This window comes from Chiloscyllium plagiosum, chromosome 6 (assembly GCF_004010195.1).
Source record: "Chiloscyllium plagiosum isolate BGI_BamShark_2017 chromosome 6, ASM401019v2, whole genome shotgun sequence".
NCBI lineage: Eukaryota > Metazoa > Chordata > Chondrichthyes > Orectolobiformes > Hemiscylliidae > Chiloscyllium > Chiloscyllium plagiosum.
The window spans coordinates 56476568-56494791 of NC_057715.1; the positions used below are offsets into that span (position 1 = coordinate 56476568).

Sequence of the window (18224 nt, forward strand, 5' to 3'; positions counted from 1 at the left end):
ACAGGAGTTGGGAGGTCATGTTGCGGCTGTACAGGACATTGGTTAGGCCACTCCTGGAATACAAATATCTCAGCAAGAGGCCCAGCAATCATTTCCCTAGCTTTCCACAGTGTGCTAGGGTACACCTGGTCTCCTTCCTATCGGAAAGATGTTGTGAAACTTGAAAGGGTTCAGAAAAGATTTACAAGGATGTTGCCAGGGTTGGAGAATTTGAGCTATGGGGAGAGACTGAACAGGCTGGGGCTGTTTTCCCTGGAGTGTCGGAGGCTGAGGGGTGACCTTATACAGGTTTACAAAATTATGAGGGGCAAAGTCTTTTCCCTGGGGTTGGGGAGTCCAGAACTAGAGGGCATAGGTTTAGGGTGAGAGGGGAAAGATATAAAAGAGACCTAAGGGGCAACTTTTTCACGCAGAGGGTGGTACGTGTATGGAATGAGCTGCCAGAGGAAGTGGAAGGGGCTGGTACAGCTGCAACATTTAAGAGGCATTTGGATGAGTATATGAATAGGAAGGGTTTGGAGGGATATGGGCCAGGTGATGGCAGGTAGGACTAGATTGGGTTGGGATATCTGGTCAGCATGGACAGGTTGGACCGAAGGGTCTGTTTCAATGCTGTACATCTCTATGACTTTGCCTTACTCAGAGCTAACCCAGATTCCTTTTGGAGAACCTGAAGGAACATACATGTATAAAACACAGAAATCATTAAGTTTCATTGCTGCACCTTTGGATGTTGTTGTGGCTCAAGTTGACGTGGATCATCAGGAGTCAACTTGCACAAAAAAAAATGCAGACAATTTTAAAGAAGCCTGAAACAGAAACAAAGTGGTGGAGAAACTCAGCAAATCTGGAAGCTTCTGTAGAGAGAGAGATGCAGAGTTAAAGTTAAGACCAGTGAGCCTTCAATTTAAAGAAGTGATTGGCAATACTGTGGTTCCCTCAGAAGCTATAACAGCCATAAATTTGTAATAATTAGCAACACTCTGAACTCATTGCAAACATCAATATTTGTACAGAAGGAACAACTAGGAAAGGAAAATGAATATCAAAAAGATAATTGGACTCTAAAAGCTGCTTTAATATTGAAGTGCTGTCCTCTGTTAAGGCTTTATTGGCAAACGAACTATGGCTATTATACCATTTTTTGATTGAAATAAATGTATAATCAAAATTGGAAAAAATGTCTCAGCACAAAGGAAAAAATATGCAAAAGTTAATTTTAAAATTGCTACAACTCAATTTCCAACTGTGACAGCAGAAAGAACATAAATTAAACATTTACACAACTGATTAAAATGTGGACTATTTGTTAAAAAATTAAATATACATTTTTTTGTACACGAACCATCAAATAATTTGTGAAGATCTATGACTTCAGCATCAAATTGCAACAAGTTGCCAATTCATATTTGGCATCACTAAAATCACAATGTTTGCACTTCCCATGTTTCACTAAGTTCTTGTATTTGTACTAAACCTTTAGCAAATCTACATTTAATAGCTTCTGATGTTATTATTAAATAATACCAGTCTTCAGTTAAGAAAAGTGAAAATAAAAATCAGTCATAATATCTCAATCCCATATGTAGCAATTTGATTTGGATTTTTTTCAAACACCAAATTTTATATTTTCCCTCCTACTTTTTTCCTATTTCTGTCCCTTTTGTTAATGAATACATCTATCCCAATTCACCCTTTCTTTCAAGTCCTTTTTTAAAAAAAATTCCAATTCTAAAATTTTATAGGTCAAGGAGATACATTTTTGGTCCTTTGTTCACCAAGGTCCCAGATGCCAGTCTCCTTGTTATTAACTTTCAATTCTAACTACTTTAAAGTCAAAACATCTTTAAGCTGAGGAAACAGGAAAATGTCTAATTAACAGAATAACTTAATTAAAATTAAAATGCTCTTTGAAACAGTATGAACCTGTGAAAACTAGGGTGTCAATTACGTTCAATGAAGGAACAATTAAGACTGTTACAAACACTGACACACTGACCAATGCAAAGAGAGACAACGTGATCCAGAAACCAAATTTAAAACTTTGGAAATTTCACATTATGGAGCAACAGCCGACATGATCGCATCCTTTCTTCATAAAATTTGGTCAACAGATTGAATCACAAATCACCTGGTGTGTAACTTAAAGCAAGCATAAGCTTTTAGTTTTGTCAATTAAATTCACTTTACTAATCAGCTTATTGCGCAAAAATATCAATAATAAGCATGAAAAGATTTGGATTTCCAAATGGATTTCATCTTATGCTGGATTCCACATTTGACTGATGACTTTCAAGCATACCGAATCAGTTCAGACTCCATAGACAGTTAAAATTAACCAGTAAAGAATTAGATTAGATTCCCTACTGTGTGGAAACAGGCCCTTCGGCCCAACCAGTCCACACCAAAGACTAACCCACTCAGACACATTCCCCTCTGACTAATGCACCTAACACTATGGGCAATTTAAAAGGCCAAATCACCTGACATGCACATCTTTGGACTGCAGGAGGAAACCAGAGAACCCGGAGGAAACCCACGCAGACACGGAGAGAACATGTAAACTCCGCACAGACATTCGCCCAAGGCTGGAATTGAACCTGGGATCCTGGTGCTGTGAGGCAGCAGTGCTCAACACTGAGGAGTAAAGCAATGACTTGATAATTAGAATTGAGCAATCTGTGATCTGACCATAAGGGCTGACTGCACAATATTCTTTCACCCTTGGGCTTACTAACAGTTTTACTGCATTTTACTTTTGGATTACTAAAAGAAAGCAAGAAACAACAAAAGAGGACGTTAGGCAATATTAAGTACTGACTTAAATAGAACTCCAAACAGCATCCACTTTTTTTTCCATGATTGGAAGTTTTGGAAGAGCATGATCACCTACACCACTGCAGCACTGAAGATAGACATGGACTCTAGTTGCATCACTGGATGTGTCGTTTACAAAAGAATGTGTTAGGAGATGATTTCAAAATCAAAAGTTTGTTTTTTTAAAGCCAAATACAATGTTGCCCAACTAACTTAGCTATTGGACTTACCTGTGTAAATGAATCGACTGTTGATACAGCTGCGCTTGCTACTGGGGTCTGCTGTGTCAAGAATTCCACAGGTTCCACAGAAATCCCTATTTGAGCAACAGATTGAGTTTGTGCGATATTCATCATTCCAAAAGGATGCTGTCCAATTTCCTCTGCAAGCAGATCATACATTTCCATTAATGTGCAATTTAAGGAAGTTCAGAATACAATGTAAACACTTCTAAATAACTGTAAAACCAGAGAAAAAGAACTGTAACACAATGAAACCTCTTAAAGCAAAAATAAAAATAAACAGAATTAACACATATTTATATCACACTGCAAAACAAAGTGATACCATAATGCAATTTTAAGAAATACATCACAAATATTTGATCTTTGATTTTAAGCTTTAGGTTAAAAACATTTCAACAGCAGAATCTTACTGAGAGAAATGATTTGCAAAAGGATAATTATACAGCACAATCAATGCTATTGTTGAATTATTTTTATAAGTTTTTTTTTTATAGAACCTTAAGTTATCTCAAGTTTATGACTTTAAAGAAGTTCTGGGATTTACATGTTAATGAAGCGAAACCTGCAACTCATTCTAAAAGATGAAAGACCTAACAGCAATCTAGGTTTGTTCAAAATATCATTTCAGTTGCATGACACTGTAATCATTTGCTATAAATTCTGTGTCTTATGATCATCTTCCAAAACTACCCAAAGGAGCAGCACTCCAAAAGCTAGTGCTTCCAAATAAACTTGGACTATAACCTGGTGTTGTGATTTTCAACTTTGTCCACCCTAGTCCAACACCAGCACTGCCCCATCATGGAGGGATATAGGCCAAGCACAGGCAGGTGGGACTGGTTTACTTTGGGATTATTGTCAGCATGGACTTGTTGGATCGAAGAGTCTGCTTCTGTGCTGTAAGACTTTATGACTGTAAGGCATTTGATAAAGTGCTGCACTAAAATCAATACATAAGTTAAGACCACACCAGATCAGCAGTAATAAGTTAGCTTGGATCAAGGATTGACAAACCAAGAGTAAGTAACGAGATGGGATAAATGAGTCTTTTACTGGTCTGCAAGCTCTAATTAGTGGGGTGCCACAGAATTCAACTATTTACAGTCTATATTAATGAATGTACAAACACAAATTTGCAGAAGTAAGCTGCAATGAAGAAATAAGAAATTTACAAATGGTTGTTAATAGGTTAGGTGAATGGACCAAAATTTGGCAGATGGAATTTAACCATAACTAAATGAGAAGTCAACTATTTTGGTATGAAGAATGAAAAGACAACTGGCTATCTAAATGGAGAGAAACTTCAAAATATATCTGTGCATTGGGTGTCCTTGAGCATGAGTCAAAGATGTTATACAAGTAAGCAGGTAATAAGGCAGATAAGTGGGTCTTTGACATTTATTGCAAAAGGAATATAGTATAAAAATAGAAAAGTGAAGCTGAGCCTGCTCTACCATTTAGTATGATCAGTTAGTCTCACCTCAGCTTCAACTCTACTTTCCTGTCCACTCTCCATTACCCTTTAAGTCATTACTAATTAAAAAACTGTCTATCTCCACCTAAAATCTATTTTGTGACCCAATGCACAGTATGCTTCCGCAGGAATCCAGTTAGTAAAGACAGACAATCATCTGCACAGCAATAACTCATACAGATCAATGAAGTTCCAGGTTTGTGCAGAAACAGATCTAAAGTGGGAAGAGGCATTACACTTCGAGGTTCTTGTTATTGTGAAGACAGATTGGGAGGGAAATGAAATAAGTCTCTAGAAATGGAACTCAGACTATCAACTGCCTCACCTCAACTTCAAATTGGCTGTACACCAAACACCCTTATGCCACTCATTATCTAAGTTTATTTTTGAAGAAGAGTGATGTAAAGTCATCATAGTCCCAAAGGACTATAGTTGCTCTTGCATTGGTGGTGGTTTAACCAAAGTGTCACCATACCCTAAGTGAGGGGACTGTTTGAGAAAGTATCTTAAGCTGGCACAGGAATTGAATCTGCGCTGTTGCTGTCACTCTGCAAGACAAACCAGCTGTCCAGCCAATTGAACTAACCTATCCCCAAAATTTAAGCAAAGTACCACAGGAAGATTGGTGGCCACAATATAGCAGTGAGTGGCTTCAGAAGGCTTGATATCACACGAGAAGTAACAGCCACACGGTTGCATATCCTAAATAATGAGCATTATCAATAACAGAACTTTCAGCAGTATCTTGCCAGTTTTCAACATCCCCAAAACCTGGAGATTACCAATGAACAGATGCTGTAGTAGACCAGAAATGTTAACAGCTTAGCTAAAATAGCAGGCACCCTTGGCAAATGGCTCACCTGTTTCATCAAAGGCTCTCAACCATCTATAAATCTTGAACCACAATTGTAACAGAATGTTGACCACTTGTTGTGACTCTAGCCATTCAAGCTAGTCAAAAGCTACATGGAGTGCATACCTACCACTGTATTGTGGATCATGTTTATGCAATCCACAAGATGCATCAATCAACCCATTTAACATTGGCAGTCCTTCCATTATGATATCCCTACCAAGAAGAACAAGAGCAGCAGTGTTCTTCATGCCCAATCATTTCCAAGTTTGCCTACAAGTTGTAACTGGTCAGAAAACTAGAAATTCCTATCTAACAACATTATGAAAAAGACAGGAACAGTTCATGAAAGTCAAACATCATCCACATACAAGAAAAGCAAAGCAATAAATTTGACTGAGCTAATATTATCCAAGAACAGCATATTTCTTTTTAAAAATTAGCCCATCCAAACAGGAAGGTAACAGATTAAACAAGAACTAAATTCCAAAAAAAAAAGGATTAAGAAATATAAAAGCATCTTCTATATTGATAAATGACTTTCCATTTAACCTGCCTGATTTAGAACTAAACACCCGATAAATATGAACTGACAATACTTCCAAGCGTTTAGATATGAACGCTGGGGGGGGGGGGGGAAAAACGGGCAGGAAGGACAGATGCTCACCTGAGAAAAAAAAAAGAGTCATATAGAGTCAGCACCTCAGCGCAGAAACAGACCTTTTGATCCAACTCATCCATGCCGACCAGATATCCAAACCTAATCTAGTCCCATCGGCACATATCCCTCTAAACCCTTCCTGATCATTTCTCCATCCAGATGCCTTTTAAATACTGTAATTCTACCAGCCTCCCCACTTCCTCTGGCAGTTTATTCCATACACGCACCACACTGAAACAGTTGCCCCTTAGGATCCTTTAAAATCTTTCCCCTCTCACCATAAACCTATGCCCTCTAGTTGTGGACTCCCCAACCCCAGGGAAAAGTCCTTATCTATTTATCAAATCATTCCCCTAATTACATTATAAACCTCTATAAGGTCACCCCTCAACCTCAGATGCTCCCGGGAACACAGCCACAGCCTATTCAGCCTCTCCCAATAGCTCAATTCCTCCAACCCTGGTAACATTCTTGAAAGGGTTCAGAAAAGATTTACAAGTTTCGCAACATCCTTCCTGTAGGAGGGAGACCAAAACTGCACACAATATTCCAAAAGTGGCCTAACCAATGTCCTGCATAGTCGCAACATGACCTCCCAACTCCGATATTCAACGCTCTGACCAATAAAGGTTATCATTCCAAACCTTTATTTTCACGATCCTATCTCCCGGTGACTCTGTCAAAGAACTGTGAACCTGCACTCCCAGGTCTCTTTGTTCAGTAACATTCCCCAGGACCTTACCATTAAGTGTATAAGTCCTGTTCCGATTTACCTTACATTAAACACCATCTGCCACTCCTCGGCCCATTGGCCCATCTGGTCAAGAATCTGTTGTACTTAGAGGTAACCTTCTTCGCTGTCCATGACAAACTTACTAACTATACCTCCTACGTTCACATCCAAAATCATTTATATACACGTGACACGAACAGTGGACTCAGTACCGATCCTCGGTAGCACACTACTGGTCACAGGTCTCCAGTATGAAAGGGAACCCTCCACCACAACCCTCTGTCTTCTACCTTTGAGCCAGTTCTGTATCTAAATGGTTAGCTCTCCCTGTATTCCATGAGATCTAACCTTGCTAACCAGTCTCCCAAGGGGAACCTTGTTGAATGCCTTACTGAAGTCCATATAGATGATGTTCACTGCTCTGCCCTCATCAAAAATATTTGTTACTTCTTCAAAAAAACTCAATCAAGTTCATGATACATAATTTCCCACGCACAAAGTCATGCTCACTATCCCGAATCAGTCCTTGCCTTTCCAAACACACACAAATCCTGTCCCTCAGGATTGCCTCCAACAACTTGCCCACAACCGATATCAGGCTCACCAATCTGTAGTTCCCTGGCTTTTCCTTATCACCTTTTTTAAATAGTGGCATCACGTTAGCCAACCTTCAGTCTTCCGGCACCTCACCTATGACTATTGATATTCCAAATCGCTCAGCAAGGGGCCCGGCAATCAGTTCTCTAGCTTCCCAGAGTTCTAGGATACGCATGATCTGGTCCTGGGAATTTTTCCGTTTTTATGCATTTTAAAACAACCAGCACTACCTCCTCTGTAATATGGATATTTTTCAAGATGTCACCATCTATTTCCCTACATTCTATATCTTCCATATTCTTCTCCACTGTAAACATTGATACAAAATACTCGTTTAGTATCTCCCCCATCTCCTGCGGTTCCACATAGTCTGCTTTGCTATTCTTTGAGGGGCCCTATTCTCTCGCTAGTCACTTTGTTGTCCTTAATATATTTATAGAATCCCTTTCAATTCTCCTTAACTCTATTTGTCAAAGCTATCTCATGTCCCCTTTTTGCCTCTGATTTTCATCTTAAGTATAGTACTATTGCTTTTATACTCTAAGGATTCACTTGATTTCTGCTGTTTCTACCTGACATATGATTCCTGCTTTCCCAAAACCTCAATTTCTCTAGTCATCCAGCATTCCCTACACTTACTAGCCTTGCCTTTCACCCTAACAGTAAGAATGTGTATAGGGTATAAGCATGAAGGGAAAGAGTTAAGTTCTGAGCTTTGTGAAACAAGACATTCTGGTGAGCATGACTCATAAGAACTTAAAGTTAACAATGGCTGCTGGACTGCTGTTAACAGGTTAACAAGGTGGAAAAGTGTTCATTATATAGACCATTTAACAAGATGAGGTAGCATTCAGTATGTAACGTCAATTAATAAGTTGAAAAGTATTCATTATGTGAAGCCAGTTATTCATTGTGTAACAGCAGATATTTAATCTTTACTGTTAATGCTCGCTGATTGTCAAGGTCACCCAATTAATATAGATGTTACTTTATCTGGATGCTCCTTCCTGTAAAATGACTGTATAGTTCATTGAGAAACTGTTCTTCCAGAGAAGACCATGAACTCATGTCTCTATGGATATAGGTGATCATTTTCTCTCACCCTCCAGGGGCCCAGAATAAAGATGAAGAAGGTAAAACTACACTGCGACTGTGTGTCTTGCTTTGACTGAGGCCCGGGGCGGGAACAGGATGACAAGAGGAATATACTGTCTCTGGACTCTTGTTATCTCATTTTTGAAGGCTTCCAATTTTCCAGCTATCCCTTTACCAGTACATCTACCCCAATTGAAAGTTCTTGCCTGACGCCAACAAAATTGGCCTTCCTTCAATTTAGATCCGGTCTATCCCTTTCTATCACTATTTTAAAACTAATAGAGTTAGGGTCACTGGCTGCAAAGTGCTACCCCACTGACACCTCAGTCACCTGTCCTGCCTTACTTCCCAAAAGTAGGTCAAGTTTTGTACCTTCTCTAGTAGGTACATCCACATACTGACTCAGATGTCAGATATGCTGATATCCAGAGGTATACCTTTATTATAAAGAATTAAGTTTGAAACCTGCTACAAATTTTATTAAATATTTTGTTTAATCAAGTTAAAGTGCAATTTGCTTCTCTGAGCAAACAACCAATGTAGTAGCAGTTCTTCAATAAGGCCTCCAAAAAACCTGAAACAGCATTAGATTTTAAAGGCATTTCAACTAAAATTTAAATTCAGGTGTGCTATCAAACCATATCTTTGAAGATCTGATTTATAGATAAAGAATGAAATAGAATCTTTTCCTTTCAGCACCCTTGCAACTTAATTGATAGAAAATAAAACTCTTCTGAAACAATAATTAGTTTGGTGGCTTTTGACCATAGTGTCCACCTCTCATTGAAGGAGTAAAAACAAACTTTTTAATATTGCATTCAAGATTACACAGTCAGACCTAGTTCAACAGACTCTTCCAAACATGGAACAGTACTGGGTTTTTGAGCAGCAAAGGTTAAACACTGCAATTCAGTTGTGATAAGCAAACAATCTGCTTAGTTCAATAAATAGCTAACATTTAATGGTGCCTCTCTGCCTGCAGAATGAAAGTAGATCAGTTGATTATATCATCGCTGTTTAAGGGACTCAAAAGAAATGGACTCTGTTGCATTCACCTATTTCAGATCAACGCCATTTCAAGTGTATTGAATTGACCATAAACTACTTTCAGAAACGAAGAATATCTATAGATATACATTCTTTTGCTATTGCCATTAATGTCACCAAACTGAAAGGCCAGCTCAACTTACCTGTTTTTAACCGTGATATTTTGAAGATTGCACTAGGCTTTTCATTACTTATAAATCCTAGCAACTGCCAAACTGGTGTTCCATCCTTGTCAGGATATGAGAAATACACAGATCCTCCTGTTCCTACAGGGAATGGTGCTGTCCCCAGCATAAAGACCACCACGTGATTGACATTCTCATAATCCGGAAGGTTAAACACAAATTTCCCTTCTGCAACTTGTTGTGCATCTGTTTGCACCTGAACCAGGGAGAAAAGCACTATTAGTAGGCAGAATTAAAACAAACAAAAGCCAAAAACATATTCCAACATATTCACAACAGCAAGAGCTAAGTACAGCATTAAAAAGATGGGTGACACAGATAAGCACATTAAAAACAGTTAAAATTTGGCATAAAGTTGAAGTGTTTCATCTCAAAGCTTTTTAAGCAGTATTTATGTCCTGTACTATCTGATGGAAAAGAAATACACATTTTCTTTTATATTTCATCCAAAAGCAAAGCCATGAGAGTTCAACAAATAGTTTGCTATTTTTGCAGTGTATATAAATCAACTTAGGTTATCTCATTAATTTTGCTTAAAAGAAACAAGTTGGTCTTAGAGAGGATACTAAGCAAGTCAACATTCTTTTAAGATTCACAACAATGTCCAAGTACACAGCATCATGCAATATTTATACCACTGAAACCGGTTATCCAGCCGAACAGCCACTACATGAGCCTCTTACTATTAATACTCAAATACAAACTTCTGCATTTAATGATAGGGACAAAAACGGATTACTCGGTAGTCAGCATGGTTTTGTATGGGTGAGGTTTCACTAACTCGGCTGAGTTTTTTGAGGATGTGACTGAGGTGATCGATGAGAGTACTGCAATGGATGTGCACTAGAGAGGCTTTATGAAAACATTTGGCAAGGTCCCTCATGGTAGACTGATCCAGAAGATTAAGTCACTGGGAATCCATAGTGACTTGGTAAGTTGAATACAAAAATTGGCTTGGTAAAAGAAGATAAAGTAGTTGTGGGGGGGGTGTTTTTTTGACTTGAAAGTCTGACCAATGGTGTTCCTCAAGGATCAGTATGAGGACCTCCATTGTTTGTAATGATTTGGATGAAAATGTAGGTGGCATGATAGGGAAGTTTGCAGATGACATGAAAGCGGTGAGCTGTGGGTACTGAGGAAGGTCATCAAAGCATACAGCAGGATATAGATCTAATGGAAAGCTGGGCAGAGAAATGGCAGGTTGAGTTTAATCTGGACAATTTTGACGTGATACAGTTTGGGAGATCAAATGCAAGAGGACAGTATACAGTAAATGTCAGGATTGTTGGGAGCACTGATATACAGAGGGAGCTTGGTGTGCAAGCCCATAGCACCCTGTAAGTGGCAACATAAGTGGACAAAGGTGGTAAAAGGTGTTGTATGGCATGCTTGCCTTCATTGGTCAGGAGTATCAAAGTTGGCAAGTCATGTTGCAGGCGGATAAACATTAGTTAGATCACATTTGCACTATTGTATTCAGTCTAGTCATCACTATAGCAATGAAGAGGCGGCTTTTTGGGGATGCAGAAGAGGATATTGCCTGGATTGGACTGTATTAGCTATCAGGAGAATTTGGACAAATTTGGATTGTCTTTGTTAGCGTGTTGGAGGCTGAAGGGCAACCTGTTAGAAATATATAAAAGTTTTGAAATACATGGATAGGGTGGATAGTCTCAGTCGTTTCCCTGGGGAGAAAGTGTCAAATTAAAGGTGCATAGATTTTAGGTGAGGGGTAAAAAATTTAACGAGACGTGCAAGGTAAGTTATTTTACACAAAGTGGTAGGTGCCTGGAATGTGCTGTCACTGAGGTGGTCGAAGCAGTTATGATAGCAACATTTAAGAGGCATTTTGACAAACATATGAACAGGCAGGGAGTAGAAGAAAACATGCCTTGTGCTGGCAGATGGGATTAATTTAGAATGGCATCATGATGGGCCCCTGGATAGGGGGTTTCAATCTCCACTACCAGGAGTGGTTTAGCAGTACCACTAACACTCATCCAACTTGTTCCTAAATGGACATGACTGATTGTCTGAGTCTCTGATAGATGGTGAGGGAACCAAAAGTGAAAAATGTTGCGTGGCTTTGTCCTTACTAATCCACTTGTTTTAAAATCCACTGTCATTACAGTGCTAACGGGAGTGGCCACTGAAAAATTCCTGTAGATATGAGAGTTCAACTTAATATTAAGGATACCTCCATTATGCTGTGTTGCACTACCACCCTTTCCAAATGGGAACAGGCAGCGAATGGTATGACAAAACTAAGTAAATGTGTGGCCTTGTGGACTATCAACAGTTGCAAAATAGTTTTCAACCACAACTTGTAACCTCACAGCCAGCATATTCTCCACTCTATCATGACCAATCTGGGGGACCAACCCTAGATCAATTAAAAGTTCAGAACAGCATGCCAGATGCAGGACCAGGCATATGTAAAGATGAGATATCAACCTTCGAAGTCAGAACACAAAATATTTACATACCAAATAGTGGAAGTGGCAAGCAAAAGACAGTGTTAAATGATCTCAAAACCAATGGATCATATCACTGCCTCATCTAGTCATGAAGAGTAACACAACTAACTGCAGGTGGCAACTCCACACATATTCCCAACTTCAGTGTTGGGATACCCCAACACATCAGTGCAAAGAAAAAACAACAAGGCTAGAGCATTTGCAACCATCTTCAGCAAGAAGTGCTGAGTTGATGATCCATCTAGAGCTGTTCATGAGTTCTGCAACATCATAGCTGCCACTCTTCTACCAATTCAATTCACATTGAGACATCAAAAAAATGCTAAAAACATTGGTACTGCAAAGGCTATGGGTCAGTACCATATATATGATACATCACACCATCTCGAACAAACCTCCTTCAAAACTGAAATCCTACCAAGAAGGATAAGGGAGGCAGATGCATGGGAACATCGCCTGCAACTCATTTTGAACAACATACCATCCATACTTGGAACAATATTATCATTTCTTCAATGTAGCTGGATCAAATTCCTAATAATACTGTGGGTATACAGATACCACCGGTTCAAGATGATAACTCAGCACTAATTATTCAAGGGCAATTAAAGTTCGATAACCAACGCTGGCCTAGCCAGAGTCACCTGCCCAAATCATAGACTAAGTAAGTGTGGTTTAATCAAGTTTTTTTAAATAAGTCTACCATAGATTCTCTGTTTTTGAATTTTATTCCTCTAGAAAATAAAAACCCAAGTGTTTTATTTGCATTTGTTATGGTTGTATTAACATGCATGGCTAATTTTGATAATGTGAATTGCTACTTCTAGATCCCTTTACTACTTTTACCACATTTAGACCCATCTTTCATGGGAATGATGATTTCCTTATTCCTTGTACTGAAGTGCATGAACTTATTCCTACCTCTGGTTGAAACGGATTTGCTGTTTCATTAATCCAAATTGTTAATGCCTTGTATTGGTCAGTTGCCCTCAGTACCAACTGCACACCCAATTCTGTGTCATCTGCAGCATTTTCTTATTATTTCCAATACCAAAATCCAAATCATTTATATTATCTGATGAACAAAAGCAAATCCCATCCTTATGGAATACCACTTTCAACCTTCTATCAACGCTGTCATCAATCCACAAAACTATATCAGTTAGTAAAGGATTTGAATCCAAAGACACCATGTTATACAGAAAGAAAGGATGCAAATAGGCAAGGTTAATAGGCATAATTCTGCCAAATGGAATTTGATGTGATCTGAAATTGTCTACTTTGTACTCAAAAAAGTGAATAGTTTCTCAATGGTGAAGAGAAGCCTTTGCAGAACAAAGACACATGAGTCTATGCACAAACCATAAAACATCAGTGCTCAGCAAACAAAAGCAATCGAACTTTCTCACAAAATATTCAGCTTTGCCTCTAGGCATTTGGAATAGATAAAGGAGGAAGTTTTGTTGGATTAAAACTAGTGACATTGAGGGTTCACAATGACCAGAAACTGAACTGGAACAGTGACAAATATCCTGCCTACAACATCAGATCAGAGGCTCAGACATTGGTGGTAATAACACATCTCCTGACTTCCGAAAGCTTGTCCATCACCTATGCGACAGAAGCAGGAGTCTGATGGAATACTTTGCACATGGCTCCAACAACACTCACGAAGCTCAACACAACGCAAGGGCAAAACAACCCCATTTGATGCATCACTTTCATCATTAAAACTTGTATTTTAAGAATTTGAATTTTGAGCTCATAGCTTATGCGTTTCAGTCTATCTGTTGATGAGTGTTTAATGGTATTCCCAAAGCCATTTTTTTTTTTTTTTAAAACAAATGTGTGCACGCATGTGAGAGCGCACAAGCACTCCTAGGTGATGATGGAAAATTGTTTTCATTGTGAGAGCACCCGAGCTACAAATCTTCTCCCAAACTTTCATTGTGAGACTTTACAAGCAGTGTAATACTGAAGAGTATTAGCTTGCTTTCAGTTAGAAGGATTAGGAATTGATTTATTTTGCTTCAGGAGAAACCCATAGGTTGGAAAGCTTTTGGTTTCATTTTATGGAGGCCCTGGTTGAAGTCTGATATAACAAACAGCTTCTCCTGGAGAAAAGAGTTTGTTTAAAACAGTTAGACTTTCTAAAAGATATGGATTTTAGATTCAAAGTTCCATACCTTAAATGTTTTGTTAGAATCCTATACGGGTTATTCGAGGCTCTGAAAATATAAGCTCAGTGTGCGAATACTCATGTAGGAGACTATTAATCTCTTGAGACTGGGAATTGAAAGAAACACTTAAGTCAAACTGATTGCTGTGACAGGAGTCTTGTGATGCAGCAGTATGGTCCCTATCTCCAGTTCTAATCCCAGCAGTTCCAGAGATATGTTACAAGATACAAATAAGTTGATTAAAAATATAATTGTGATAGAGAAGGGAATACTGTCTGATGTTATGTAATAGTTCAGGATTAACAGGATTGCATTTTACCATGTGTTTTGAAATCTTTCAAGTCGTTATTTAGAAATACTTCGATTTATTCTGTTTTATCTTCATTTCTTCTGTGAAACAAACTTGTTGTATTGTTAAACCAATCTATAGCATTACACGTTTGTATTTCAATAAAAGACCACTTCACTAAATTTTTTTTTTAAAATATGATCTATCAAGTCAATTTAGTCTAAGATCGTAAGTGGTGGTTCACTTGGGATTCAAACATGCTGGATTTAAGAGGGATCAGTGTTTATTTTTATAAAAAGTAACAGGTATATGGCTGTTCCAGACACAAACAGCTGCACTGTGACAAAATTCATTGCATGGAATTTGAAGCTGCGGATGTTGCTTTCAGATTTCTTGAAGTGGAAGATTCAACAATTGACAATAGGTACAGGAGTAGGACATTTGGCCCTTTGACACAGCACCACCATTCATTATGATCATGGTTGATCATTGACAATCAGTATCCTGTTCCTGCCTTATCCCCATAACCCTTGATTCCACTACCTTTAAGAGCTCGATCCATCTCTTTCTTGAAAGTATCCAGAGACTTGGCCTTCTGGAGCAGAGCACTCCACACATCTACCACTCTTCTTCTCAACTCTGTTCTAAATGGCCTACCCTTTATTTTTAAAACTGTGTTCTGTTTCTGGACACACCCATCAGCGGAAACATGCTTCCTGCCTCCAGAGTGTCCAATCATAGAGTAAGAGAGATGTACAGCATGGAAACAGACCCTTAGGTCCAACCCGTCACGCCGACCAGATAATCCCAACCCAGGGAAAACAGCCCCAGCCTATTCAGCCTCTCCCTGTAGCTCAGATCCATCAACCCTGGCAACATCCTTGTAAATCTTTTCTGAACCCTTTCAAGTTTCACAACATCTTGCCCGCCATCAAGGTCAGGCTCACTGGTCTATAGTTCCCTGGCTTGTCTTTACCACCCTCCTTAAACAGTGGCACAACGTTTGCCAACCTCCAGTCTTCCAGCACCTCACCTGTGACTATTAATAACACAAATATCTAAGGAAGACAACCAGCAATCACTTCTCTAGCTTCCCACAGAGTTCTTGGGTACCCCTGATCAGGTCCTGGGGATTTATCCACCTTTAACCATTTCAAGATATCCAGCACTTCCTCCTCTGTAATATGGACATTTTGCAAGATGTCACCATCTATTTCCCTACAATCTATATCTTCCATATCCATTTCCACAGTAAATACTGCTGCAAAATATTCATTTAGTATCTCCTCCATTTTCTGAGGCCCCACACAATGGCACCTTGCTGATCTTTGAGGGTAACTATTCTCTCCCTAGTTACCCTTTTGTCCTTAATATATTTGTAAAAACCCTTTGGAAGTAACAAAGATGATTGATGAGGGCAGAGCAGTAGATGTGATCTACATGGACTTCAGTAAGGCATTCGACAAGGTTCCCCATGGGAGACTGATTAGCAAGCTTATATCTCATGGAATACAGGATGAACTAGCCATTTGGATACAGAACTGGCTCAAAGGTAGAAGACAGAGGGTGGTGGTGGAGAGTTGTTTTTCAGATTGGAGGCCTGTGACCAATGGAGTGCCACAAGGATCGGTGCTGGATCCTCTACTTTTTGTCACTTACATAAATGATTTGTAACCTTTTACGTCTCAATCAGATCCCCTCTCATCCTTCTAAACTCAAGCGTATACAAGCCCTGTTGCTCCAATCTTTCAACATATGATAGTCCCACCATTCTGGAAATTGACCTCGTGAACCTACGCTGCAGTCCCTCAATAGCCAGAATGTCCTTCCTCAAATTTGGAGACCAAAACTGTACATAATACTCCAGGTGCAGTCTCATCAGTACCCTGTACAACTGAAGGAGGATCTCTTTGCTCCTATACTCAATTCCTCTTATGAAGGCCAGCATGCCATTAGTGTTCTTCACTGCCTTTTGTACCTGCATGCTTGCTTTCATTGACTGATATACAAGAACACCTCGATCTCGTTGTACTCACCCTTTACCTAACTTGATCTCATTTAGATAGTAATTTGCCTTCCTGTTCTTGGACCACACAGTTATCCACATTAAACTGCATCTGCCATGCATCTGTCCACTCACCTAGCCTGTCCAAGTCACCGTATTCTCATGACATCCTCCTCACATTTCACCCTGCTACCCAGCTTTGTGTCATCAGCAAATTTGCTAATATTACTTTCAATGCCTTCATCTCTATTATTTATGTATATTGTAAACAGCTGCGGTCCCAGCACCGAAACTTGTGGTACCCCACTGGTCACCGCCCGCCGTCCATTCTGAAAGGGACCAGTTTATCATTCCTCTTTGCTTCCTGTCAGTCAACAATTTTCAATCCAAGTCAATATCTTGACCCCAATACCATGTGCCCTAATCTTTCTCACTAATCTCCTGTGTGGGACCTTATCAAAGGCTTTTTGAAAATCCAGGTACACTACATCCACTGGCTCTCCCTTGTCCATCTTCAAATTTACATCCTCAAAAAATTCCAGGAGATTAGTCAAGCACAATTTCCCCTTCATAAATCCATGCTGACTCTGACCTATCCTGTTACTGCTATCCAATGGATTAGGTGAATTTTTGAGTAAAGCTAAACTGAGAGGCTGAGCATATAGATTCATGTAAAAGCAGGATTTTGTATAGGTATGTTGTTTAAAGTAATTCTTTTAACATTTAGGTAGAAGTAAAGGAAACTTGAAAAGTGGGATGTCACAGCTGGAATTAGCGAAGATAGTTAAAAATTAAAAGACATGAGTTAAAAGAAAGATGGAGACTAAGGAAACTTTGGAGAAAGAAAGCAGAGAGTAATAGAAAAAGGACATAGTTAAGAAAACCTGAACTGAGAAGTGAAGAAAAAGAAAATCAGAGGGAGGTGGAATTAAAAACTTCCTGGGGTGATAATGATGATAGCCTACAGCATAGAAAACGTTTTCAATTCACAAAGATTTGGACTCGAGCATAACAGGTACAGTTAGTAAGTTTGCAGATGACACCAAAATTGGAGGTGTAGTGGACAGCGAAAAGGGTTACCTCAGCTTACAACAGGTTCTTGATCAGATGGGCCAATGGGCTGAGAAGTGGCAGATGGAGTTTAATTCAGATAAATGCAAGGTGCTGCATTTTGGAAACACAAATCTTAGCAGGACCTATACACTTAATGGTAAGGTCCTAGGGAGTGTCCTGAACAAAGAGACTTTGCAGTGCAGGTTCATAGCTCCTTGAAAGTGGAGTTGCAGGTAGATAGGATAGTGAAGGTGGCGTTTCCTTTATTGATCAGAGTATTGAGTACAGGAGTTGGGAGGGCATGTTGCGGCTGTACAGGACATTGGTTAGGCCACTGTTGGAATATTGCGTGCAATTCTGGTCTCCTTCCTATCGGAAAGATGTTGTGAAACTTGAAAGGGTTCAGAAAAGATTTACAAGGATGTTGCCAGGGTTGAAGGATTTGAGCTATGGAGAGAGAATGAACAGGTTGGGGCTGTTTTCCCTGGAGCATCGGAGGCTGAGGGGTGACCG

General features: G+C 39.3%; 1 protein-coding gene across 5 annotated transcripts in view; it reads right to left on the minus strand.

Moving 5' to 3' along the window:
* The window catches only part of hikeshi (heat shock protein nuclear import factor hikeshi), a 44010-nt gene that overhangs the window by 15874 nt on the left and 9912 nt on the right, over positions 1-18224 (minus strand). For all 5 annotated transcript variants that reach the window (XM_043691576.1, XM_043691579.1, XM_043691575.1 and 2 more), the window contains exons 2-3: positions 9666-9903; positions 3048-3199 (exon numbers count right to left, since the gene is read on the minus strand). In XM_043691576.1, coding sequence (XP_043547511.1) covers positions 3048-3199; positions 9666-9903 — 390 coding nt within the window. The remainder of the gene's footprint in view (positions 1-3047; positions 3200-9665; positions 9904-18224) is intronic.